Genomic DNA, 26,667 nt, shown 5'->3' with positions numbered 1-26,667 from the left:
GGGCCCCGCCTCCGCCCTCGCCCTGCCGCGACTTCCCATTCACCGCCAGCCTGCTGTGCGTTGGCGACGTCATCGCGTTCACCGTCCCGGAAGTGCGCGTGGCGGCGACGGCGACGGCGGCAGCGGGGCCGGTAAGCGGGCTCGCGCCGCTCAGAGGGGCAGAGTTGGTGGCGTGGGTTGCCGCCCCTTCCTTCCTGCTGTGGGCCAGGGGAGCCGCCGCCCTGAGTCCTCGAGGAAGGCGGGAGTGGGAAGTGGCCAGAGGCCTCCTCAGCACTGGGCATAAGAGCTCCGACGCGGAGGTCGTGTCCCCGCCACGTTTCTGGCGACCGCAGGCGCGGATTCCTTGGCTTCCCTCAGCACTTTCCCCTCCGCGCGGACTGCCCCGAGACGCTTTTTCACTGGGCCTTGTCGCCAGCACCCGGCCTGGGGGGCGGGACGCGCCTTTTCAGGGCGGGGGTCCCCAGAGCGTTTTCCTGAGTTGAGGCGGAGGTGCACGGAAACTAAGTGGGTCCCACGTGGCCTGCTGGGAAGCGCAGCTCCTCCAGCCCGCTTCCGTGGAATGGAATGGTTTTTCTCTGCAGGTTTACACCGGGGCCACTGAAGAGCTGCTGCTGCCTCCTTATGGGCAGAACCCCTGTATGGGGGGAACGAGGATGCGATACGTAGAAGGGAAGGCAGGGTGTGCTGGAAATCAGAGGAGATTGCAAGATGACAGGAAAATAATGAGGAAAATGGCAGCAAAACTAATTAATTCATGGGAAAATACAATTCCTAGGCGCTATCCCAGGGTCATGAATTCTCCAGTGCAGGTGGGGAAGTAGGGTGATATTTGTGCCGAGTAATTTCATAGGACCGGAGGGCTCATGTGACACCTGTGACCATGACAAGTTCTGGAGTCCAGAAACTCGGATAGCGTTTCTAGAACCCCGCACCCTTCACATACTGACTGAAGCCCTGCTCTGGGGAGAGTGCCATCAGAGTACCATGTGGCATGCGAGTGTAGCGGTAATACTCCCCGACCGAACCGCCAAACCGAGGTTTAGACTGCTTATTCTCGCCGCCCAATAACCAGATGCAGATAAACTAGGAAAGAAGGGAGTTTATTTATGTAACCGGGTACAGGGAGAAGGCCTGGAAAATATCCCAGACCAACTCAGAATTACGAAGTTTTCCAGAGCTTATATACCTTCTAAGCTATATGTGTATGTGTAAGTGTTGCATTCATCTAAAGACATAAGTGATTAACGAATTATCTATAAGATCTGCGTTCTGAAGACCTTCCTCGGGAGCTTTAGTAAATTTACTTAATCTAAATGGGTCCAGGTGCTGGGGTGATTACCCTTATATTCTCTACTGCTAAATCATGGAGGTTTGGGGAGTTCCCTCAGACCGCTAGTAAACTTGTTTGTGGAGGCCTGGGGAGTTTCCTCGGATCCCCAGTAAAACTTGTTTAATTCTAAACGGGTCCTGTTAAGAATTCCTTTGTGGCTGGGCGCGATGGCTCCCGCCTGTAATCCCAGCACTTTGGGAGGCCGAGGCAGGCAGATCACTTGAGGTCAGGAGTTCGAGGGCAGTCTGGCCAACATGGTGAAACCCTGTCTGTACCCGGAAGTGTAAAAAATTAGCCAGATGTGGTGGCGTGCACCTGTAATCCTGGCTACTCGGGAGGCTGAGGCAGGAGAATCGCTTGAACCCAGGAGGCGGAGGTTGCAGTGAGCAGAGATCTTGCCATTGCACTCCAGGCTGGGCGGCAGAGGAGACTCCATCTCAAAAAAAAAAAAAAAAAAAAAAGAATTCCTTTGTTATTTTATCATGCTTCAAGGTCCGGGAAAGTCTTAGGCAAAACTCTTGCTGGGCTTTTGTTACATTCCACCCTTGTTTAAGGGCACTGGCTAGCTTTTTCACCTTTTAATATGAAACTCAACCACTCAGTACTGAAACAGTTATTACGGAGGCCTGCGTTAGTTAGACCCCGCCTGCCACAGTAAGTGCTTCTGGAGAACAAAACCAGGTGGATACATAGATCTAGTCTTAATCCCTCAAATTGACACCTTTTTCAGTTTTTTCATCTGAACAAGAGATGTTTCTGAGTTGATAAACTTGCAATGTGTCCCTTTATTTTCCTTCACTTTCCTTCACTTTTAATTTCATTGGTATGCCTGTGTGTTTGCCTTGTAGACGTGTAGTTGGTGACCACCTCTCCAGATGCTGAGGTGCCTGTATCATTGGCACAGGCCAGTACTGAGCTGTAGGTGGAATAGGCTGTGCCTTCTGAAGCAGTATCTATTTACAATGAAGTTGCAGTCTCCCGAATTCCAGTCACTTTTCACAGAAGGATTGAAGAATCTGACAGGTGAGAGATTAGGATACCTTTTCTTGATCTGGAAACCTGTATAAATGGAGAAGTAGAGGGTTAACTTTTTAAGCCTACATTTGGATATTTTCTTTGTTGTTTTAATTATTTTTTAAGAAAAAAAAAAAAAAATAAGTAGAGGGTCTCTCTGTGTTGCCCAGGCTGGTCTCAAAGTCCTGGGCTCAATCCTTGGCTTCCCAAAATGCTAGGATTACAGGTGTGAGCCACGGTGCCCAGTCTGTATGTTTTCATTGTTGGAAGAAAGGCTTTGCTGGGTGTACCCAGCCTGTAATCTCTTGGGGAGGCCAAGGTAGGAGGATTGTTTGAGCCCAGGAGTTTGAGGCTGCAGTGAGCTATGATCATGCCACTCTAGCTTGGGCAACAGAGTGAGACCCAGTCTCAACAACAACAACAACAAAAAAATTAAAAGAAAAAAGAAAAGCTTACATATGGGTGATCCAAAAATATAGCTAAATCACTGGAAAAGGCAAGAAGTTGACTGCAATAAAAAGCATGGCTTTTCTGTATGCTGTGCTAAGTACTTTCCATACATTACAGGACTGGTCCTACTGACTTAATGAGTACGTACATTTTGACTTGTTATGTGGAAAAGGAAACAGATTCTTAGGCATGTGAAGTGCTTTGCCTGTGTTTCTGTAACTGCTAACTAGAGAGCTGGGTTTCAAACTTATGCAGTCTGATTTCAGAGCCCAGCTTGTAACCACCAAGATCTGTTTCTTTCCTAGGTATAAGTGCTTTCATGAGAACTGAAGGAAGAAGGAAATAGGAGTTACCTCCATTGTGCATGTTGCAAAACCTGTCTGGAAGGAGCATAGGAAATGGCTTTAGCTAAGCGCCTGACTCCAGTAGTTTCTTGCTGTTGCCACAGTTTTATTAGTATTGGTTCTTAATGTCATCTACTGATGTTGCTATAAAGCAGCCACACAGTAGCATTGCAAAGCCTGTGGGAATTTTAGTAGCACCTTCATAAATATATTTAGTAGTATATGTAGAAATATGACCTAAACAGCACTGGCTATCTTATTAGATTCACCTGGGGAGCTTTAAAACACATGCTGGGGTTCTACCTGCAGCCTACTGAATTAGAATCTCTGGGTGGGATGACCATCTATGTTTTTAGTAAAAGCTCCACAAGTTAATTCTGATGCAAGAAGATAGACGAACCATTACTTTAACATGACTCACCTTGTATTAGCTTATTCTCAAAGCTACTTTCCTGTTCTTGAAATTAGATGATGGCTTTTTAAGTATGTGCCAGAGATAAATGGCCCAGAATATGTTGATTCTTTTAGGTTCTTTTAGGCAGACTTTAAGTAGAGGGCTTAAATGCAGGTTTGGTTGTACCGATGCTTCACTATCTTTTTTAATTGGAGAGAGTGAAAATTACTAAAAATTCACTGTCCAATAGAAATTTATAAACCCATATGTAATATAAACTTTTCTACTAACCACATTAAGAAGATAGGAATGGTAAAATAAATTTTAATAATTATTTTTAGTACATCTAATTTAATCCAATATATATAAGATACTATCAGTATGAATTTTGTATAAAAATTGTTAATGAGACCGGGCACAGTGGCTCCCACCTGTAATCCTAGCACTTTTGAGTGGCTGAGGCAGGTGGATCAGTTGAGCCCAGGAGTTTGAGACCAGCCTGGGCAACACAGTGAAACCCCATCTCTAGTAAAAATAGGCAAGCATAGTGGTATGTGTCTGTAGTCCCTGCTACTTGGGAGGCTGAGGTGGGAGGATCACTGAAGCCTGGGAGGTGGAGGTTGCAGTAAGCCGAGATTGTGCCACTCCACTCCAGTCTGGGAGACACAGACCATGTCTCAAAAAAAAAAAAAAAAAAAAAAAAAATTATTAATGAGATATTTCATATTCTTATTTGGAAGTCTTTGAAATCTGGCATGCATTTAATACAGCACATCTGAATTCAGACTCACCACATTTTAAGTGCTCAGTAAGTACAAGTGGCTACTGTTTGAATAGTGCAGATTTTGAAGCTCTGATTTTGGGTTGAGTTGAAGCTTTTTTCTTTCTGTGTATGCCCTTCACAGCCCCCAATTTTTCAACTTCAATTGCAAGAGGCCTCTTGGAAGAAGGAGTAGTAATTAACTCTTGATGGCCTAACTCAGGTCATTCTGCATTTTTTGGAAATAAGGTTCTAGATACTGATTACTCTAGTTTCTTGAACATCATTTTAACAAGTGTGTTTGACTTTCTAAACCTGACATTGAGAACTGGATTTTCTCCACCCTGAGAAATAAGGTCCTAAGGAAGTTAGAGCCTAAATGGTATGGTAAGGTAGAGGTGGTGGTTGCTTTCAGAGTCCTGTCCTTGAAGGACTAGCAAATGAGAACATGGATATATTCTAAAGTTGACTTTTTCTAGGCTACTGGAGAAGTGGCAAGAATGGAATCTTTTAGTGCAACGATTAACAAGTTAGAATGTCAAAGACTTGGGTGCCCTGGTAAAATGTAATGTTCTGTATAAAAACAAAGTGTACAAAAACACACAGCCTTTGTGATGGCTGCTGTATAGTGATACTTGGAGTTTAAATCCTGTACCAATTTTCAAATCTTAATAGCTGCTTTGCCATGTGTAAAATTAGTTTTCAGTATGTAAGAATATGAGAGACTAGAATAGTGTATTATTGTCATATCATAAGGGTTTTATAATTTGTCAGGTTATTTTATGTATCTTTCTTTTTGCTTCAGGACAATCACATGCTAGTGGCATATAAGATTATTTCTCAGCTGGCTGCGCTAGCTCACGCCTGTAATCCCAGCACTTTGGGAGGCTGAGGTGGGAGAATTGCTTGAGCCCAGGAGTTAGAGACCAGCCTGAGCAACATAGTGAAATCCCATCTGTACAAAAATAATAATAATAAATTTAGCCAGTTATGGTGATGCACACCTGTAGTCCCAGCTACTCAGTAGGCTGAGGCAGGGGGTTCCTTGAACTTGGAGTCAAGGCTCTGCAGTGAGCTGTGATGGTGCCGCTACACTCCAGCCTGGATGACAGTGAGACCCTCTCTCAAAAAAAAAGATTATTTTTCTGTCCTAGAGATGAGGCTGAAGTTCCCAATGCGGATGATTTTTGCCTGAGCTAACAGCATTAATAGACGAGCAAGGACTTCTTTGGTCTGTTGGCTGTTGTCTATAGGGGGTGATAGTGCTCAGTGTTATGTGATGTCAGAAGGCCATCATATTAAAATTTAGCACAATAGGAACAACTGATCACTCTCTTGAAGTCCGGAACTCTTAGAACAGATGGTCTGTTTTCCTGTAGTAATGCTTACACCATGTCTTCCCACTCATAGCTCCCACTCACTGCCCCTTACCCCACCCCAGCCTCCAGTTGTCAAAATTCAAAGCTGTAAAGGGAAGAAGTTCATGAAAATTTAATTAAAAGTTAACATTAAAAAGAGGTGACAATTATAAAAGTTTTCTGACATTAATGTATGGTCTTTTGAATTGCTAATAAGAATGATTAACAATTGCTTTCTATTAGATGTGGCATTTGGAGCAAATAAACACAGTTTGGGGATGATGAGAGTCTGCATTTCTTGACTTGACTTTTAGCTTAAGTTTGCAGTTAAATTTGGTTGCATTAGGTGTTGTTTTCACTGAATTATTTCATTGAACGTAGCTTGCAAAGTCTTTTGAAATGTTGACTGCATCCCTGTTTCTGTAAGATTGAAGATACCAGTAACAGGAATAAATACATCTTTAAGGTTGATAGTCCCTGCTGTTTTAGGCCAATGTGAAATTATGCTTTTCTTATAATTTTTATGACTGCTCTTTCATATAGACAGATAAATATGCCTTGATATGTCTTTCTCAATTGTCTTAAATGTTATTTTGAAAATCCTGAATGGCAAGTTTTTTGGAGTGGTTTAATAACATAGGGCTAATCAAAATGGTGAATATATTACTTTGAGTTCTGGATCTCTTTGTAATGCAGTTAACATACTAACTTTGAATTTATCGTTTTATTTTAGTAAAGCCAGCATGAGAATCTTAAATCAGTAGTTATCTATGTAAATTAAGCCTTGACCTTCTTCATTCCATTATTTATAGTAGGTTCAAATGAACGTAAAACTTGCCCTTTATTTGCTTGAATTTCAGAACAGCTACTTGATACTGTTTTAAGAAAACTTAAAAAATCCCAATACTTTCCAGTGAAGTCATTCTTTTTTTTAAATAGCTAGAATATCCTAATTCAGTTTAATTATGAGCCAAATTGGTATGAAGATGAATAAGATAGGTTTTCTACCCTGAGAAGTGGGGAGACAAAGACATAAAACAGGTAATTTTAATATAATTGGTATGTATAAAGATACGCTGTACTAGACTCTTAGAAGAAATTCACCTAACCTCACCTTCAGGTGAGGCTTCCTAAAGTGAATCACAACAGATAAGTAAGAGTGAGCTATATCAATGTTTTCCAACTGGGTAGTTACCTCTTAGTGGGCCATGAAGTCAATTTAGTGGTCATGACCTGTATTTAAAAAAAAGAAAGAATAGAATAGATTGCATGATATGAAGGGCAGATTTTCTTTTATGATACTTTTGTTTGCCATGTAGACATACAAATTTCAGTGACTGCTATGTGAATGTCTTAGCGTGGGTTATGGGCCAAGAAGTGTGACAGCCAGCCACTGAGCTAGCGTAAATTGGGGAGGTATTTCAGCGAAGTGACTCACACAAGCAAAATTATGGAGGAAAACTACGGGGAGAGTTTGGTGCAGACAGCTGGTGCAGGCAAAGTGTGATGCAAAGTTTAGCAAGAGATGAGACAAATAGGTCGTGGAAGCCTTTGGATATAGCACTGAGGAATTTGGGTACTGTGTTGTGGGTAGTTAAAAGGAGCAGTTAATGCATAGCATAATTAACCTGGTGTTTTGGGTACTGTGTTGTGAGTAGTTAGGATGAGCAGTTAATGCATAGCATAATTAACCTAGTGTTTTAGATCCCCAAGTCTGGATGGTGGAGGCTGGATTTAAGGGACACGACGTGGTCGTGGAAGTGGGCCTTGATGGGAAGTGTGGCATTAGGGGAATATGAGCACTTCTTCTTGGGGAGAGCTTGTGGAAAAGATATCTGTAATTAAGTTAAGAGGGTAGAGGGAGGGAGCATTTGTTTTTTGTTTTTTGTGTTTTTATTATTATAAGTTCTAGGGTACATGTGCACAACATGCAGATTTGTTACATTTCCTAATGCTATCCCTCCCCACTCCCGTCTACCCACAATAGGCCCCGTTGTGTGATGTTCCCCTTCCTGTGTCCAAGTGATCTCATTGTTCAATTCCCACCTATGAATGAGAACATGTGGTGTTTGGTTTTCTGTTCTTGCAGTAGTTTGCTGAGAATGATGGTTTCCAGCTGCATCCATGTCCCTACAAAGGACATGAATTCATCCTTTTTTATGGCTGCATAGTATTCCATGGTGTATATGTGCCACATTTTCTTAATCCGGTCTGCCACTGATGGACATTTGGGTTGATTCCAAGTCTTTGCTGTTTTGAATAGTGCTACAATAAACATACGTGTGCATGTGTCTTTATAGCAGCATGACTTATAATCCTTTGGGTATATCCCCAGTAATGGGATGGCTGGGTCAAATGGTATTTCTAGTTCTAGATCCTTGAGGAATCGCCACACTGTTTTCCACAATGGTTGAACTAGTTTACAGTCCCACCAACAGTGTAAAAGTGTTCCTATTTCTCCACATCCTCTCCAGCACCTGTTATTTCCTGATTTTTTAATGATTGCCATTCTAACTGGTGTAAGATGGTATCTCATTGTGGTTTTGATTTGCATTTCTCTGATGGCGAGTGATGATGAGCATTTTTTCACGTGTCTGTTGGCCGTATGAATGTCTTCTTTTGAGAAATGTCTGTTCATATCCTTTGCCCACTTTTTGATGGGGTTGTTTGTTTTTTTCTTGTAAGTTTGATTGAGTTCTTTATAGGTTCTGGATATTAGCCCTTATCAGATGAGTAGATTGCAAAAATTTTCTCCCATTCTCTAGGTTGCCTGTTCACTCTGATGGTAGTTTCTTTTGCTGTTCAGAAGCTCTTTAGTTTAATTAGATCCCATTTGTCAATTTTGGCTTTTGTTGCCGTTGCTTTTGGTGTTTTAGACATGAAGTCCTTGCCCATGCCTATGTCCTGAATGGTATTACCTAGGTTTTCTTCTAGGGTTTTTATGGTTTTAGGTCTAACATTTAAGTCTCTAATCCATCTTGAATTAATTTTCATATAAGGAGTAAGGAAAGGATCCAGTTTCAGCTTTCTACTTATGGCTAGCCAATTTTCCCAGCACCATTTATTAAATAGGGAATCCTTTCCGCATTTCTTGTTTTTGTCAGGTTTGTCAAAGATCAGATGGCTGTAGATGTGTGGTATTATTTCTGAGGACTCGGTTCTGTTCCATTGGTCCATATCTCTGTTTTGGTACCAGTACCATGCTGTTTTGGTTACTGTAGCTTTGTAGTATAGTTTGAAGTCAGGTAGTGTGATGCCTCCAGATTTGTTCTTTTGGCTTAGGATTGTCTTGGCAATGCGGGGTCTTTTTTGGTTCCATATGAACTTTAAAGCAGTTTTTTCCAATTCTGTGAAGAAAGTCATTGGTAGCTTACTGGGGATGGCATTGAATCTATAAATTACCTTGGGCAGTATGGCCATTTTCACAATATTGATTCTTCCTATCCATGAGCATGGTATGTTCTTCCGTCTGTTTGTGTCCTCTTTTATTTCACTGAGCAATGGTTTGTAGTTCTTCTTGAAGAGGTCCTTTACATCCCTTGTAAGTTGGATTCCCTAGGTATTTTATTCTCTTTGAAACTATCTTGAATGGGAGTTCATTCCTGATTTGGCTCTCTGTTTGTCTGTTACTGGTGTATAAGAATGCTTGTGATTTTTGCACATTGATTTTGTATCCTGAGACTTTGCTGAAGTTGCTTATCAGCTTAAGGAGATTTTGGGCTGAGACGATGGAGTTTTCTAAATATACAATCATGTCATCTGCAAACAGGGACAATTTGACTTCTTTTCCTAACTGAATACCATTTATTTCTTTCTCTTGCCTGATTGCCCTAGCCAGAACTTCCAACCCTATGTTGAATAGGAGTGGTGAGAGAGGGCATCCCTGTCTTGTGCCAGTTTCCAAAGGGAATGCTTCCAGTTTTTGCCTATTCAGTATGGTATTGGCTGTGGGTTTGTCATAAATAGCACTTATTATTTTCAGATACGTTCCATTAATCCCGAATTTATTGAGAGTTTTTAGCATGAAGGGCTGTTGAATTTTGTCAAAGGCCTTTTCTGCATCTATTGAGATAATCGTGTGGTTTTTGTCTTTGGTTCTGTTTATATGCTGGATTATGTTTATTGCTTTGCGTATGTTGTGTTGCATCCCAGGGATGCAGCCCACTTGATCATGGTGGATAAGCTTTTTGATGTGCTGCTGGATTTGGTTTGCCAGTATTTTATTGAGGATTTTTGCATTGATGTTCATCAGGGATATTGGTCTAAAATTCTCTGTTTTTGTTGTATCTCTATCAGGCTTTGGTATCAGGATGATGTTGGCCTCGTAAAATGAGTTAGGGAGGATTCCCTCTTTTTCTGTTGATTGGAATAGTTTCAGAAGGAATGGTACCAACTCCTGCTTGTACCTCTGGTAGAATTCGGCTGTGAATCCGTCTGGTCCTGGACTTTTTTTGGTCAGTAGGCTATTAATTATTGCCTAAATTTCAGAGCCTGCTATTGGTCTATTCAGGGATTCAACTTCTTCCTGGTTTAGTCTTGGGAGAGTGTAAGTGTCCAGGAAATTATCCATCTCTTATCCAGTTTATTTGCGTACAGGTGTTTATAGTATTCTCTGATGGTAGTTTGTATTTCTGTGGGATCGGTGGTGATATCCCCTTTATCATTTTTTTATTGCATCTATTTGATTCTTCTCTCTTTTCTTCTTTATTAGTCTTGCTAGTGGTCTATCAATTTTGTTGATCTTTTCAAAAAACCAGCTCCTGGATTCGTTGATTTTTTTTGGAGGGTTTTTTGTGTCTCTATCTCCTTCAGTTCTGCTCTGATCTTAGTTATTTCTTGCCTTCTGCTAGCTTTTGAATGTGTTTGCTCTTGCTTCTCCAGTTCTTTTAATTGTGATGTTAGGGTGTCAATTTTAGATCTTTCCTGCTTTCTCTTGTGGGCATTTAGTGCTGTACATTTCCCTCTACACACTGCTTTAAATGTGTCCCAGAGATTCTGGTATGTTGTATCTTTGTTCTCATTGGTTTCAAAGAACATCTTTATTTCTGCCTTCATTTTGCTATATACCCAGTAGTCATTCAGGAGCAGGTTGTTCAGTTTCTATGTAGTTCAGCGGTTTTGATTGAGTTTCTTAGTCCTGAGTTCTAGTTTAATTGCATTGTGGTCTGAGAGACAGTTTGTTATAATTTCTGTTCCTGTACATTTGCTGAGGAGTGCTTTACTTCCAACTTTGTGGTCTATTTTGGAATAAGTGTGATGTGGTGCTGAGAAGAATGCATATTCTGTTGATTTTGGGTGGAGAGTTCTGTAGATGTCTATTAGGTCCGCTTGGTGCAGAGTTGAGTTCAATTCCTGGATATCCTTGTTAACTTTCTGTCTCGTTGATCTGTCTAATGTTGACAGTGGGGTGTTAAAGTCTCCCATTATTAATGTATGGGAGTCTCTCTTTGTAAGTCTCTAAGGACTTGCTTTATGAATCTGGGTGCTCCTGTATTGGTTGCATATATATTTAGGATAATTAGCTCTTCCTGATGAATTGATCCCTTTACCATTATGTAATGGCCTTCTTTGTCTCTTTTGATCTTTGATGGTTTAAAGTCTGTTTTATCAGAGACTAGTATTGCAACCCCTGCTTTTTTTTGTTCTCCATTTGCTTGGTAGATCTTCTTCCATCCCTTTATTTTGAGCCTTTGTGTGTCTCTGCATGTGAGATGGGTCTCCTGAATACAGCAAACTGGTAGGTCTTGACTCTTTATCCAGTTTGCCAGTCTGTGTCTTTTAATTGGTCTATTTAGTCCATTTACATTTAAGGTTAATATTGTTATGTGTGAACTTGATCCTGTCATTATGATATTAGCTGGTTGTTTTGCTTGCTAGTTGATGCAGTTTCTTCCTAGCATCGATGGACTTTACATTTTGACATGTTTTTGCAATGGCTGGTACCTGTTGTTCCTTTCCATGTTTAGTGCTTCCTTCAGGATCTCTTGTAGGGCAGGCCTGGTGGTGACAAAATCTCTAAGCATTTGCTTATCTGTAAAGGATTTTATTTCTCCTTCACCTATGAAACCTAGTTTGGCTGGATATGAAATTCTGGGTTGAAAATTCTTTTAAGAATGTTGAATATTGGCCCCCACTCTCTTCTGGCTTGGAGAGTTTCTGCCGAGAGATCTGCTGTTAGTCTGATGGGCTTCCCTTTGTGTGTAACCCGACCTTTCTCTTTGGCTGCCCTTAACATTTTTTCCTTCATTTCAACTTTGGTGAATCTGACAATTATGTGTCTTGGAGTTGCTCTTCTCGAGGAGTATCTTTGTGGCGTTCTCTGTATTTCCTGAATTTGGATGTTGACCTCCCTTACTAGGTTGGGGAAGTTCTCCTGGATGATATCCTGCAGAGTGTTTTCCAACTTGATTCCATTTTCCCTGTCACTTTCAGGCCCACCAATCAGATGTAGATTTGGTCTTTTCACATAATCCCATACTTCTTGGAGGCTTTGTTCATTTCTTTTTACGCTTTTTTCTCCACACTTCTCTTCTCGCTTCATTTCATTCATTTGGTCTTCAATCGCTGATACTCTTACTTCTAGTTGATCGAGTCGGTTACTGAAGCTTGTGCATTTGTCACATATTTCTCGTGTTATGGTTTTCATCTCTATCAGTTCTTTTAAGGTCTTCTCTGCATTGATTATTCTAGTTATCCATTCATCCATTCTTTTTTCAAGGTTTTTAGTTTCTTTGCGCTGGTTACGTAGTTCCTCCTTTAGCTCTGAGAAGTTTGATCGACTGAAGCCTTCTTCTCTCAACTCATCAAAGTCATTCTCCGTCCAGCTTTGTTACTCTGCTGGCGATGAGCTGTGTTCCTTTGGAGGGGGAGATCTGCTCTGATTTTTTGAATATCCAGCTTTTCTGCACTGCTTTTTCCCCATCTTTGTGGTTTTATCTGCCTTTGGTCTTTGATGATGGTGACGTACTAATGGGGTTTTGGTGTGGGTGTCCTTTCTGTTTGTTAGTTTTCCTTCTAACAGTCAGGACCCTCAGCTGTCGGTCTGTTGGAGTTTGCTTGAGGTCTACTCCAGATGCTGTTTGCTCGGGTATCAGCAGCAGAGGCTGCAGAAGATAGAATATTGCTGCACAGCGAGTGTTGCTGTCTGATTCTTGCTCTGGAAGCTTCGTCTCAGGGGTGTACCCTGCCGTGTGAGGTGTGAGGTGTCAGTCTGCACCTCAGTTGAAAATGCAGAAATCACCCGTCTTCTGTGTCACTCACGCTGGGAGCTGGAGTCTGGAGCTGTTCCTATTTGGCCATCTTGGGCACGCCCCCGCATTTGTTATTTTTAAGCAAATCATTTTAAGGAGTCTACAGAGAATGGGGCTGAAAGATGTGGGAAGAATAGGTAGAAGAGGAGTGTGGGCAGGATAGAGAACAGAAGACGTTGAGGTAGGGACGGAGGATTATGTTCTGAGTTGTGATTAGAGGTGCTGGAACTTTGATGTATGATGAGTTTATTTGAATGCTCGTGTCACTGCCCACTAGCCAAAGACCAACAGGGACACAAGTTGGGTTGTTACTCCTGGCAGTGAGGAGCAGCATGCTGAGTGAGGAGTAGCATGCTGACCCTGGAGAACCCAGAGGTATACTCAGTAAGAGGGCTTTAGAAATGACTTCTTATAGGAGTTGGGCTTGTATTGGGTCATTTTGGAGAGCATTTAAGGTAGTAGAGCTTTGCAGTGGGTTAGATGCTCTCAGGAAGCAGAAGTAATTCTCTGATTGGGTGTCTTAATAATGCTTTCCTAGAAGTTGAGTACAGTTGTGAGACTAAACCTAATTGGTAAGGCACAGTCACTGTTACCAACTATTGTAGGGTGTATCATGGACAGTGTTCATGTTTTGTGTATGTTTAGGTGATTACAGAGTTGTCTTGATCGATCCATCATGGCACAGAATGGGCTTGTCTAGGTATTGATGTTTTGTGAAATTGTTTCTGTTCCACAGGACCCCAGGACCTAATATTGTGACAGGCCAGCTCCTGGATGCCATTCTCACTAGGTTCCATGTGGGCATATGGATATAGTTATAGTGGATTTTGCCTTATCCTGTACATATAGAGGAGTCAGCTATATACTTGCTTGTAGTTGTTCAGTGTCCAAACAGTTCTACCTAGAGCACAGATAGGAGTTGATTTTAGAATTATATACAGATCATTTCTTGAAGGACTTTTAGCTATAAACATTTATCATAAGTGGTATAGACTAATGTTGTCTGATAGTTTGATGCATGAACATCCTGCCTCAACATCTATTTATACACACAGAGAAATAAAAGAACATGTTACCATTTCTAAAGTATGCACATAAATGGGGAAAAGAAAGTAGAATTGCTTGATTTACTTTTTTCTTTTTTTTTTTTGAGATAAGGTCTTGCTGTGTCACCCAGGCTGGAGTGCAGTAGCACGATCATAGCTCACCGCAGCCTTGAACTCCAGGGCTCAAGCCGTCTTCCCACCTCAGCCTCCCAAGTAGCTGGGACTACAGGTGTGCGCCATTGAACCTGGCTATTTTTATTTTTTGTAGAGTTAGAGTTTTTGCTGTTTGCCCAGGCTGATCTTGAACTCCTGGGCTCAAGTGATCTTTTCGCCTCAGCCTTCCAAAGTATCAGGATTACAGGTGTGAGCCACTGCGCCTAACCTGCTTTAGTCTTTAGTAATACTTCAAATTTGTATTGATCACTTTGAGGCATTGTGGAATTCTGAATTATCTTCTGAATAAGCAAAGGAAAATTCTGCAAGTTCCCTGTTTCCCGTTGGTCCTCAGAGGCACTCTCCTGAAGACAAGTCTTTTTACTTCTTTGGGCCTTGTTCTCATTTTTCCTAAGAAAAGCCTCAGTTAAATGAATCTCTGCTGTTCCAACTAGATGGAAAAGCCTCGTACTCTGTGGTTAAACACATTGAAATAAAGAACTTGGGAATAAAAATCTTTTTTTCTCTTATCTCAGAATTATTTGTCAAAGAGAATCACGAATTAAGAATAGCAGGAGGAGCAGTGAGGGATTTGTTAAATGGAGTAAAGCCTCAGGATGTAGATTTTGCCACTACTGCTACCCCTACTCAAATGAAGGAGATGTTTCAGTCGGCTGGGATTCGGATGATAAACAACAAAGGAGAAAAGCACGGAACAATTACTGCCAGGGTGAGTCAAAAGTTTGACAGTTAATTACATTGCTTTTTTGGTAATTTTTAAAAACTTAATAATTTTCTCTAGTTAAGAGCAAATAACGAAAAGTCAGTCTCTTCTACCCCTGTCTGAAACCCTGCAGTCCTCTGTTCTTGCAGTCATGTTTAAGTTTTATGTTATTTCTCCATTTCTAAAAAGACCTTTGTATACTATGGTGTTTACTTTTTAGTTTTTACTATCGCAGTTTTAAGATGTGTTATGTATTGACTTTCCATGAGGGAAGATGATTTAGCTTTCTTACCACACCCTTCTCAACAACAAGCACATGTAATTCTCCTACTTCTATCTTCCTAGTATATTTATATCATAATTTTTGGTTAAGTCAATATTCAGGGTTCACGTTTACGACTCTGTATTGTTTACAGCCAGATTGTGGAGTATATTGTGATTACATTTCATCTATTGGCATGGTTTTTAATTTTCCTGCAGTTAATAGCATTTTTCTTTTACATAGCTTTCCACGTACCACTAATTTATTCCTGCACTCTGCCAGAACTGTAGAGTTCCTCTCAAAAGATTTAAACACATTACATCAAGTTTCAGTTGTGTTTTTGAGAAACATCTTACCTGGTGCTGTCTTCCTGCTCCAATATGGACTTTTAGGAATTTCCTTGGCCTATTTTGTTAGATCTCCTGTTTCCTGGGTCCCATGTGCTGTTCTCTCTTGGCTTAAGCCCTCATATTAATAATCCAATACCTGAGGAAGCCTTACACGTCTGAAAATGTGTTTATTTTACCTCCACACTGGTTTGATAGTTATGATTATAGAATTCTAGACTGGGAATAATTTTTACTCGGAAATTTAAAGGTATTGTTTTCTAGCTTCCAGTACTGCCACTAAGTCTAGTTCCATTTAGATTTCTCTTTTGTTTAAAAACCTGACTGCCATTATTTCCTTTTGGAAGTCTTTCTGATCTTTTTATGTCTAATGTTTTTAATTTCAAGATGATATAACTTGTTTTGGATAATTTCCACTTATTGTGCAGGCCACTTAGTGGGCCTTCTTATGTTTCTTTCATAATTTCATCCCTTTTGTTAAATGTTTTTTCCTTTGGAAACTCCTATTATTTGGATGCTGGATTGCTGGGACTGACCTTCTAGTTTTTTGTTTTGTCTTTATTTTACGTTCTCCTGTCTTTTACTTTCTATGAGAGTGCCTTAACTTCGTCTCCCAGTCATTGTATAATACTAGCAAGTTCTGTGGTCTTGTAGAATTTCAAGAGGTCTTTCTTAGTATATTTCTTTGGAAAGCTTCCCGTTCATGTTTCAGATGCAAGATCTTTTATTTCTCTTAGGATATCTACTATAGTTATTTTGACAATGTCTTTGTTTCTTCTGAGTTTTTTCTTTCATGTTGGCTTTCTTTAAATATGGGTATTCTTTGGCTCTGCCTTTATATTTGGGTGATGCTGTATACTTGAGGGCTTTATTGTAGTTTTGCATGGGAAGTGTCAGCCAGTTGGGACTCCCAGTGTAAGTCTCAGTAGGAGTTTTCATTAGGAGAAATCAGAGAAGAATACTCCAGTATTACGCCAGGGAATGAGCCTGATTGTTAGCATCTTGAAACCAAGTAGGGAAAGGGATGAGGGTCATGTTAATTTTCACTTTAATTTTGTTTTCATTATGATGCTTCATTCCTATGAGCATCTGTGCCTGGTGAAACAAGTTCTGATTATTTTTGGTTCAACCTTTCTAGAGGGTCAATCCCTGGTTTTCGGCCTCGTTAAGGGAGTCATTCTAGGTGGGTCTGATTATTTCTTAAAATGAGTTTCAAACAGTTTTCCTATTTCAAACCTTACCGTATTCTTTGCCTTCAGAGATACGTGTGCCTCAAATTCTTGAGTTCTGGAATTCTATAGTGAGAGATAGATGTAGCTTGTATCTAGAGAAGAGTATGTATGAAATTGAGAGAAATCTTAAAACAGACTTCTGGTGATCATGAATGGCTTTCACTTCCTAAATGAAGACATTCTTAACTCTTGGCACATAAAACACTTTATTCTCTACTCCTAAATGCTAATATGCTGTCTGTCAAATATACTTTCTCTTTTACATATATTCCTCTTTCTCCACCATGCCTTTGGTCATCTTTTCTCTTCATTTGAAATTTTCCTGCCACACCTGCATGTACAAACCCTGCTGCTTTTTCAAGGCTTGGCACAGATGCTACCCTATCACGAAGTTACACAGCTTCCCCAGCTGGAGGTAGTCTGTCTTCCTATGATAGAGGTAACTCTTTATGTTAATTTATTTCTTTCTCTTTTGAGACAGGGCCTCACTCTATTGTGCAGGCTGGAGTGCACAGTGTGATCTCGGCTCACTGCAGCCTCTGCCTCCCGGGCTCTAGCGATCCTTCCACCTTAGCCTCCCAGGTAGCTAGGACCACAGGCATGCACCACCACACCTGGCTGTTTTTCTTTGTATGTTTGGTAGAGACGGGGTTTCACCATCTTGTCTAGGCTGGTCTTGAACTCCTGAGCTCAAGTCATCCACTTGCCTTGGCCTCCAAAATCCTGGGATTACAGGCATGAGCCACCACCCCGGCCTTTATTTTAATTTCCCTGGGAATTATCAGTAAGGGAGTTACAGGATCTGTTAACTGTACTTACTGTTTATCAGTCTTTTGCTCAATGGCATATGTTCCATAAATTGACATTCACCTCTTTGCAAACAGGAGCTATTAAAAGTATTTCAGATAATAGCTTGATTTGAAATTGAAGAACATTTTTGAGGGTTTCTCCACATCACCTGGCAGAGGTGACATGTTTGTATGTTAAACTCATCTTTTTTAATCATGATGGATATTTAAAAAAAAAAAATCAGTCTTTGGATCTGTTTTTGAATGACGTGGATATCTTTCTGTTTCAATGTTTAGATATGGTAGTTGATGTTAAAAAGACTATAACTGTCAGGGCTTATAGTACCATCTCTTTATAAAGACAAAAACTTATTGTTTTTCAATTCAGTAGTATGGAAACTGAATTTAAATGACAACAAAAACACCATGTATTTAATTGCAGCTTCATGAAGAAAATTTTGAGATTACTACACTACGGATTGATGTCACCACTGATGGAAGACATGCTGAGGTAGAATTTACAACTGACTGGCAGAAAGATGCGGAACGCAGAGATCTCACTATAAATTCTATGTTTTTAGGTAATACTTGCAGATAAAACCATATTTTGAGTCTATCAGAATGCCTTCTTTTCAAGTGAAACCTACATTCTGGAAACGTTATTCAACTTCAGAATTCGCGTTAATTTCTTCTAAGAGATGGTTTAGCAGATTGCTTAAAAGAATAGACTCTGGGCCAGATGCGGTGGCTCAACGCCCGTAATCCCAGCACTTTGGGAGGCTGAGGCGGGCAGATCATGAGGTCAGGAGATTGAGACCATCCTGGTTAACATGGTGAAACCCTGTCTCTACTAAAACTACAAAAAATTAGCCGGGCGTGGTGGTGGGAGCCTGTAGTGCCAGCTACTCGGGAGGCTGAGGCAGGAGAATAGCGTGAACCTGGGAGGTGGAGCTTGCAGTGATCCAAGATCACACCACTGCACTCCAGCCTGGGTGATAGAGCGAGACTCCGTCTCAAAAAAAAAAAAAAAAAAGACTCTGGAGCCAAAATCCTTGGGGTCAGATTCTGACTCCATCACTCACTAGCCACAAAACAAAAACGTTAATTAATATTGGCTTCCTTTGTACAGCCGTTGTGAGGTTTAAGAGTTAATAATTATAAATGCTCAGAACAGTGCCTGACACATGTACACATTCAGTCAGTGCTAACTTCTTAACTGCATCTGAACAACATTAACATTTCAGGGAAGGAAAATGCACACACGGTACATGTACACACTCCACACACACACCCAGGATCATTCTTTTTCCTTTGCACTACCTTTCATGCATGTGTATTCACTCTTTCTTCTGCTTCCCTGGCAAACAATGGTGAATGACTTCAGCACCTTTTTTTACTGCTGAGCCTACACACAACCTCAGATTCTTTTTTAGCATTGTTTTCTAGCAGTCATCAATAATCAGAGTCAGTATGTAAGATGAAACCTATTTATTTCAGCTTAACTTTTATGTTTAATGAAAGCACTGGGAATTATATGGGGGGTAGATATGAATTAGGTTAGTGTTTTGATACGTTACTGATGCATCATATGTTGTACTTTAAAGTTAAGACAAGCCCTTTATGTTTAAGATTTTGGATTAAAAAAGGATGAAACATCTGCTATTCATAACCTAGTTTGTAGCAACAATAGTGGTAAAAGGATGAAGTAATAGGATTTGCTTCATGCATGGATGGGCAAGAAGTTTATAAGCTAAGGTGGGATCTCTTGCTGATTACAGTAATGGCAGATACAATTTCTAGGGTACCTACTGGGTTCTAGGTACAACACTGGGTACCTGATATACTTTATTTCATTAAACTCGCAGAAAAACTTCATAAAGTGTGTTAAGCCCACTTGATAGAAGAGGAAACTTGAGACTGAGAGATACTAAGTAACTTAGTTTAAGTCATAGAGAACCATTATTTTGGCTTGTTTGCAAAGCCTAGGCAATATATGACCATAGAGAGCCCAATTGGTGCGTTTTCTCTCAATTAATATAGTCAGAGCTCCAGGTATTTATTTATTCTCATATTTACTCATAGAAGAAACTGCTCCAAGTAGTGCAATATAGAGAGTCTTGTCTAACTGACTTCTTATAAGCATACTGAAAGAGAGAAACCAACATTCTTTTTCAGTGTCCTAGTTTATAAAATAAAAGCTGTTCTTATTGGAACTATCATTTTCTGACATTTACTGAACCCTTATAACGTACCAGGCACTGTTCTAAGCACGTTATATACAATCTCCTGACAACCCTGCAAAGCAGATACTGCTATTTAACCGATGGTAACTTGCCCAAAGTTGCACAGCTTGTAAAGTGTAGGATCGGAATTCCAACTCAGGCAGCCCGACTCCAGAGGTCACATTCTTAACCACTACATTATTCCCTGCAACTCAGCTGTATTTCATATTTTTATTTACTGTATTTTAAAAGGATGATATTCAGAGCAAAACAAAATACACACCAATATGATGCTTACTAAGCTTTGTGTAGTTTTCTATCCTGGCTTTTTCCAAGCCTTATTGGATCAAGCATTCATAGTTCTGGCATTTATGGTTGGTTATTTTGCTTCCCAAACCCTTATTTTTGCTTTGATCATATTCCTGTGATTTTTTTTCCTCCAAATTTTGATCTTGCCTTTAGGTTCCCCAGGGAGAGTTACAAGTCTCTTCATTAGGAGAAATAACACTGAGATGGATATACCATATTTGCTACTTTGTTATCATATTTTTGTCTGTTTATTTACATATTTTTTTTTTATCTTCATTTTCTTTTATGTCTTTTTGAATCTGGAGCCTTCGAAATTTGCCATATACGTCAAGATGGTTCCCTTTTAAAAGTTACTATGCATATAAAACTTTTAACAGCTTGCGAAGAGTTAAGCATTAAGTGTGAACTTACCAATATACTGTTGCTTTTGGGATAATCAAAGAGCATTCAAGTTCAAACACAACCAAGAGGTATTTTTGACAAGTAGTTGTCAGTGCCTCTTTTCTGTAATGCTACAGAGTGAAGTATCTCATAGGATCATTGACCTCCCCATTTGGTTAGCTGAATGGTGTCTGTGTTTCGGCTCTCAATTCCTTTTTCTTTTTCTTAAGTCTCCATGGTAACCAACTGTCTTAGTTTGTCTGAGTTTGAAATATTTCCTTGGATGTGTGATTTTCAGCTTTAAAACTAGGAAGGTCTCAGGCAAACCAGTATGAAGTGGTCACTCTACTAATTAATACTTAAGGTTTTATGTACATATATATAAAATTATTTTATGTTGCTTTTTCTTTTTTGGTTTGACATATGAATTTGTTTATTACCATTTTTGTGAATGGCTAATAGATTAACATGGTTCAAAATTCACAAAGTTTTAAAGGCTCTGTAGTGAAGTCTCCTGATCTGTAACGAACAGGACTGCCCGTTTTTACCACACCCATGCTAACACTGTTATCAAATGTTTACATCATTGCCGATCTGAAAAATGCTATCTCGAAAATGTGTGTTTACTGGCCGGGCATGGTGGCTTATGCCTGTAACCCTAGCACTTTGGGAGGCTGAGGCAGGCGGATCACTTGATGTCAGGAGTTCGAGACTAGCCTGGCCCATATGCCAAAACCTTGTCTCTACTAAAAATACAAAAATTAGCTGTGCGTAGTGGCAGGTCTACTTGGGAGGCTGAAGCAGGAGAATCACGTGAACCTGGGAGGCTGCAGTGAGCTGAGATTGCACTAACTGCACTGCAGCCAGGGTGACAAAGTGAGAATCTGCCTCAAAGAACAAAAAATGAATTTATGACTTAAGGTCGAAAATCTTCATTATTAAAGAGATTTCTATATTTCCTTTATATGTAGCCTATTTTTCTATTTATGTGGCCTTATTTAGAATAATTTTTATGTATTACGGAAATTAGCCATGTTTTTTAATATGGGCTTACATGTATTTTTCCAAAGATGTCACTTATGACTTTCTGTGTGACAGTAGTTTCTGCCATACAGGCATTTTTGATTGTTTATGTCATTCAATTATTTCTTCGAAAATCCTGTTTTTTGTGTTTTGTTTTCTGTTTTCTTGCTAAGTAGAGTTTGAAAGATCTTCCCCATTCCAAGATTATGAAATATTTTCGTTTCTTCTGTTAATCCTGTTATGTATTTTTTCCATTTTATTTTGGCTATTGTTTATTTTCCCATATTGTGAAAATTAGCTTGTATGGTGTCTTGTTGGCTCCACTCCACCTCATACAAATTTTGCATATTTCTTGTGTAGGTTATTCTTGAATTACCTTTTTAGTTGCAATTGTAAATGCAACTAAACAGACTAAAAGACTGTCTTTTATTGTCTTCCATTTGATAGCTGATATATATGAATACCTGTGTTTTAATAACTCTTCACCCTGCTGAATCTTTACTGTTTGTGATAGTGCTTAGCTGATTTTCTTGTATTTTCAAATTCTTATTTGCCAACAGTGATTTTTCTCTCTTCTAACGAATAGGTTTCGATGGCACTTTATTTGACTACTTTGATGGTTATGAAGATTTAAAAAATAAGAAAGTTAGATTTGTTGGACATGCTAAACAGAGAATACAAGAGGATTATCTTAGAATTTTAAGATACTTCAGGTAAGAATTTTTAAAAATAAAAAGTGCTAGTTTTAATATAATTACTAGAGCGTAACACTAGTCATATGAAACCCACAGCAGGTCAGTGTACAAAATGGTGACATCCCAGATGTCTGTCTCCAGTGGAGACCTAGCATCCTATGCCTTATGAGTGAAAATTACTTAGCTACTTCATATTGTATTTTCATTCCCAGAAAGCACATATACTTTATGTGATCTTTCCTGTAATTCTGGTTTAAGTCATTTTTTTAAATGCCCATTTTTCTTTTTGATTGATACTTCCTTCATTGATCCATTAGTTACACAGATGTTTGAATGCTTACCACAGGTCAATCCCTGTGTTAGGTGTATTAAACATGGTAATGAATGAGTGGAAGTGTTCGCCTTCATACAGCTTATGGTTTTAGGTGGTCGTGGAAATCGGGTGATAGTTCACAACAAAATGATTTTGCTGAAAAGAAATACCTGTTATATGATTAAAAATATCAAAGTATAAAGACATACTCAAAACTCGGATGGGCCGGGTACGGTGACTCACGCCTGTAATCCCAGCACTTTGGGAGGCTGAGGCAGGTTGATCATGAGATCAGGAGATTGAGACCATCCTGGCTAACACGGTGAAACCCAGTCTCTACTAAAAATACAAAAAATTAGCCAGGCATGGTGGCAGGCACCTGTAGTCCCAGCTATTCGGGAGGCTGAGGCAGGAGAATGGCATGAACCCGGGAGGTGGAGCTTGCAGTGAGCCGAGATCGCGCCACTGCACTCCAGCCTGGGCGACAGCAAGACTCCATCTCAAAAAAAAAAAGAAAAACTTGGATAAAGTTGGTAAATATGAAATGCACGACTAGTTTTGTGAGTAGCAGTGATTTTTAAATGTCACACACTAACCTTTTTTAAAAACTATCCGAATTGGCTAGTTGATGTCAAGTAATACTCATTTTTCACTGGTTGGGACTGCTCTCAGAATATTCTATAACAGATCATATTTTGTCAATAAATGTAGTTTTTTTAAACTTGAGTATCTGTAGTCTCTCTTACAAATAATAGAACATAGATTAAGACTTAGCTGTATTTGGATCACTAATCCAAATTTAGCATTAATTTACTTATTTAGCATTAACTTTGGACCACTGATGAATAGAGGGTGTTCACTAGAATTTTAAGGATATGAGTGGTAAAACACATGTACGTTAGGGCTTCCAGTGCCAAGGTTCTATGAAATATACTCCAAGGTGTGCAACTAGATTAGTCATATTTGAAGGTTTTCATTGAAAGTGTTAATGTGTACAGACAGGCAAGTTTTGAGGAATTAAGACTACTCTGTTAAGGCACTGCAGTCTTGTTTTGGTTTGCTCCCTTTACAAGAATGCTATTTTTTTTTTCATCTACTGCAAATGCCAATTCAGAAATTGCATTTGATGACCATTCTGAACGTCTTAAGTCAATGATTTGGAAGTGAGGTTGAGACCTTGAGGTTCTAGTTCTTGCTAACCTCAGAAAGGCTACTTATACTTTATTAGATGTAGGGTCTTCTTATCTGGGAAAAGAAAGAGGAGGTGGAGAAATGACCAGTTGCTTTCTACTAAAATACCAGTAGATGTATGGGATAGTATCAATAAAAATGAAAAACAGATTTTTCTTGTGACATGCCAATATAGAGGTAATACCCTGTGAAGATTTTGTCTTGTAGGTTTTATGGGAGAATTGTAGACAAACCTGGTGACCACGATGCTGAGACTTTGGAAGCAATTGCAGAAAATGCAAAAGGCTTGGCTGGAATATCAGGAGAGAGGATTTGGGTGGAACTGAAAAAAATTCTTGTTGGTAACCATGTAAATCATTTGATTCACCTTATCTATGATCTTGATGTGGCTCCTTATATAGGTGAGAGCAAGTTATAAAGTATTTGAATTTTTGGCACTGAAATATCTGGTTTCAAATTTCATAAGGAAAAAATGTTTGACTCATTTGGTTGAATTCTTGATGAAGAAATGGAGTACTTTAAAATAAGACAAAGTTTTGGTTATGGGGTGGGTACGTTTTGTCGTGAGTAGGGAACAGCTCAAAGACAGCCTGTGGTGCTTGTAGAGTAGTCTCGAGTCAGATCTAGGTTTGAAGGAAGCTCAGCCTCTTATCTAGTCTTTGCAACTTGGGTTAGTTTCTAACCCAAAAAAGGGGTTTAAAAGTAATATACCGTCTGTCTAAAAGAAAAGCTAAATGATTCAGTGAGTTAATACATGTAAAGCTCTTTTAGAAGAGTAACTTGTACACAGAAATTGTTCAGTCAATGTAATTCATTTTCACAAAGAACAGTGGGATTATATGGTTTATCACACTTCTGGAAGCTTGGGCATATTACTTCAAAATTCAGTAACATTATTGAATGGGGGGTGGATGTTGTATCAGTGGAAAGTCAGGAATTTGTGATTAGAAAGAATATGCCTTGTGAGTCTGACACTACCATCACCACTACCTCTGGACCTCTTGATGTAGCTTGTTAATGGAAACATTTTAGAGGTTTTGAAGGTGATAGGGGAGAGAATAACAATAATATATTAGTGGTTTGCCTGTAAGTTGGAACATCAGACTGAACCTATATGATGTATCCTAGTGACAAAGCATTTCTGTACACTAAAACAGTGGCAAGGTTTAGGATATGAGTGGTTTTCTTCCCCCACTAAAAACAGGTGAAAAATGCTTTTATCCCTACAGGTTTACCTGCTAATGCAAGTCTAGAAGAATTTGACAAAGTCAGTAAAAATGTTGAAGGTTTTTCACCAAAGCCAATGACTCTTTTGGCCTCATTATTCAAAGTACAAGATGATGTCACAAAATTGGATTTGAGGTTGAAGATCGCAAAAGAAGAGAAAAACCTTGGCTTATTTATAGTTAAAAATAGGAAAGATTTAATTAAAGCAACAGATAGTTCAGACCCATTGAAACCCTATCAAGACTTCATTATAGATGTAAGTATATACTCGGCTTGGTCAGAAATATGAAGTATTGTCACTAATTTATAATTTATCAAAACTAAGATCTACAATTCTGTGAACTTATTTTAAAGGAAAAAATTTATGTTGAGTATTTAAATTTTAGGATAAGATCGTTAAGTGTATGTTTTCATGTGTGATGAAACTAAATTTTGATTTTGACATGTAGTCTAGGGAACCTGATGCAACTACTCGTGTATGTGAACTACTGAAGTACCAAGGAGAGCACTGTCTCCTAAAGGAAATGCAGCAGTGGTCCATTCCTCCATTTCCTGTAAGTGGCCATGACATCAGAAAAGTGGGCATTTCTTCAGGAAAAGAAATTGGGGCTGTATTACAACAGTTGCGAGAACAGTGGAAAAAAAGTGGTTACCAAATGGAAAAAGATGAACTTCTGAGTTACATAAAAAGACCTAAAACTGATGGCTACTAAAAAGCAGAGCATTTCTGGTAAGATTAATTTTCTCCCCTCTCTCTTAATGAGGTTTTAGAAACTACATCATAATAAAAGACAGTTTAGGGGACCTCTGTAGAACAACAAGGGTCTTATTTTGTGAAATATATTTCAAGAACTAAACTGAGATCCACCTTTCTTGATCCGATTTATATCACTGAAATGTACAGTTCTTTTGGAATAGTTTCCATAGTTGGCTATCATCTTAACCTGTTCAGGCTTTTTTAAAAAATTGTTTTTGCATAGGGTAGTACTAAGATCTTAAAAAGTAACTGTCTTGAAGAAAAAATGTTTATTGTTTGCAATTGAAATAACTGGGTTACCTTGAACAATGACTATCTATGATGTGTCAGTTCTTATCTGAATTCCAAAAGAAACTTGGGCTTAAAAAGGAAATAACTGACAAGTCTGCATAAAATATGAATACTAAATGTGTCCCCAGTTGCTGGCATTCATACGTACAGGATTTGTTCTAGCAAGTTATGCTTTAGTATGTGGTTGATATTTTCCTGTCACAATGATTTCTTTATGCTGCAGGGCCTGGGACTAACTTGGGATTAACCTTGAGGGTTACTCTTGAGCCTATTATTTTAATAAAACATTGGTATTGGAAGATAAATGTGTTTATGTGGTATCTGACAATGTATATCAGGTGTCATATACAGTGGTAATATGCCTCTCTTTAAAGTAAATGTTATTTTATTAATTAAAAGGATATGGTTTACATTCTTACATATTTGTTCTCTAAAGATTTGAGTCCTAAATGCTTTCATTAGGTAAATAAAATGTATAACACAAACTGTTTATTTCAGCTGCTATACTGACATATCATTATTTCCTTTCTGTGTAGCCAGTCATAACATCTTTGTGCTCTATGAGCAAATAGTAATTTTGGACCTTGATAAAACAATTTTGTAGAGTATAATATTTCTAAGAGGAAGTGTCACAGGGGCTATGATGCAAGAAAGCCTCAGAAATGACTGCACACAGGTCAGTAATTAAATGCATTATAAAATAATACTTTGAAATATTTAAGTAGTGCCAAAATACAGATTTAGACCCAAAATCATATAATACATACCATTTCTGTATAGAAAGTATGCAGAGTTAGCTATCAGAG

The 26,667-nt window shown here is 39.2% G+C and overlaps 1 protein-coding gene across 3 annotated transcripts; it reads left to right on the top strand.

Annotated features, from left to right (window-relative positions):
* The first annotated feature begins 59 nt into the window (after positions 1–59).
* On the top strand, positions 60–26,346 carry TRNT1 (tRNA nucleotidyl transferase 1). Of its 3 annotated transcripts, none has more exons than XM_025375116.1 (8): positions 60–131; positions 2,179–2,353; positions 14,636–14,829; positions 17,895–18,033; positions 21,974–22,100; positions 23,794–23,927; positions 24,816–25,069; positions 25,263–26,346. In XM_025375116.1, exons 2-8 carry the CDS (start codon positions 2,206–2,208, stop codon positions 25,524–25,526), a joined length of 1,260 nt encoding a protein of 419 aa, XP_025230901.1. In that variant the 5' UTR covers positions 60–131; positions 2,179–2,205; the 3' UTR covers positions 25,527–26,346. The 3 variants fall into 3 exon arrangements, with proteins under 3 accessions (XP_025230901.1, XP_025230900.1, XP_025230899.1); XM_025375115.1 differs by having other exon boundaries at positions 23,794–23,987; XM_025375114.1 differs by having other exon boundaries at positions 110–430; positions 23,794–23,987; positions 25,263–26,340.
* The last annotated feature ends 321 nt before the right edge of the window (positions 26,347–26,667 follow it).

The sequence above is a fragment of the Theropithecus gelada genome, chromosome 2 (assembly GCF_003255815.1).
Source record: "Theropithecus gelada isolate Dixy chromosome 2, Tgel_1.0, whole genome shotgun sequence".
Taxonomy (NCBI): Eukaryota; Metazoa; Chordata; class Mammalia; order Primates; family Cercopithecidae; genus Theropithecus; species Theropithecus gelada.
Note: the sequence above shows the minus strand (reverse complement) of the source record. Positions and strands in the feature narration are given on the sequence as shown.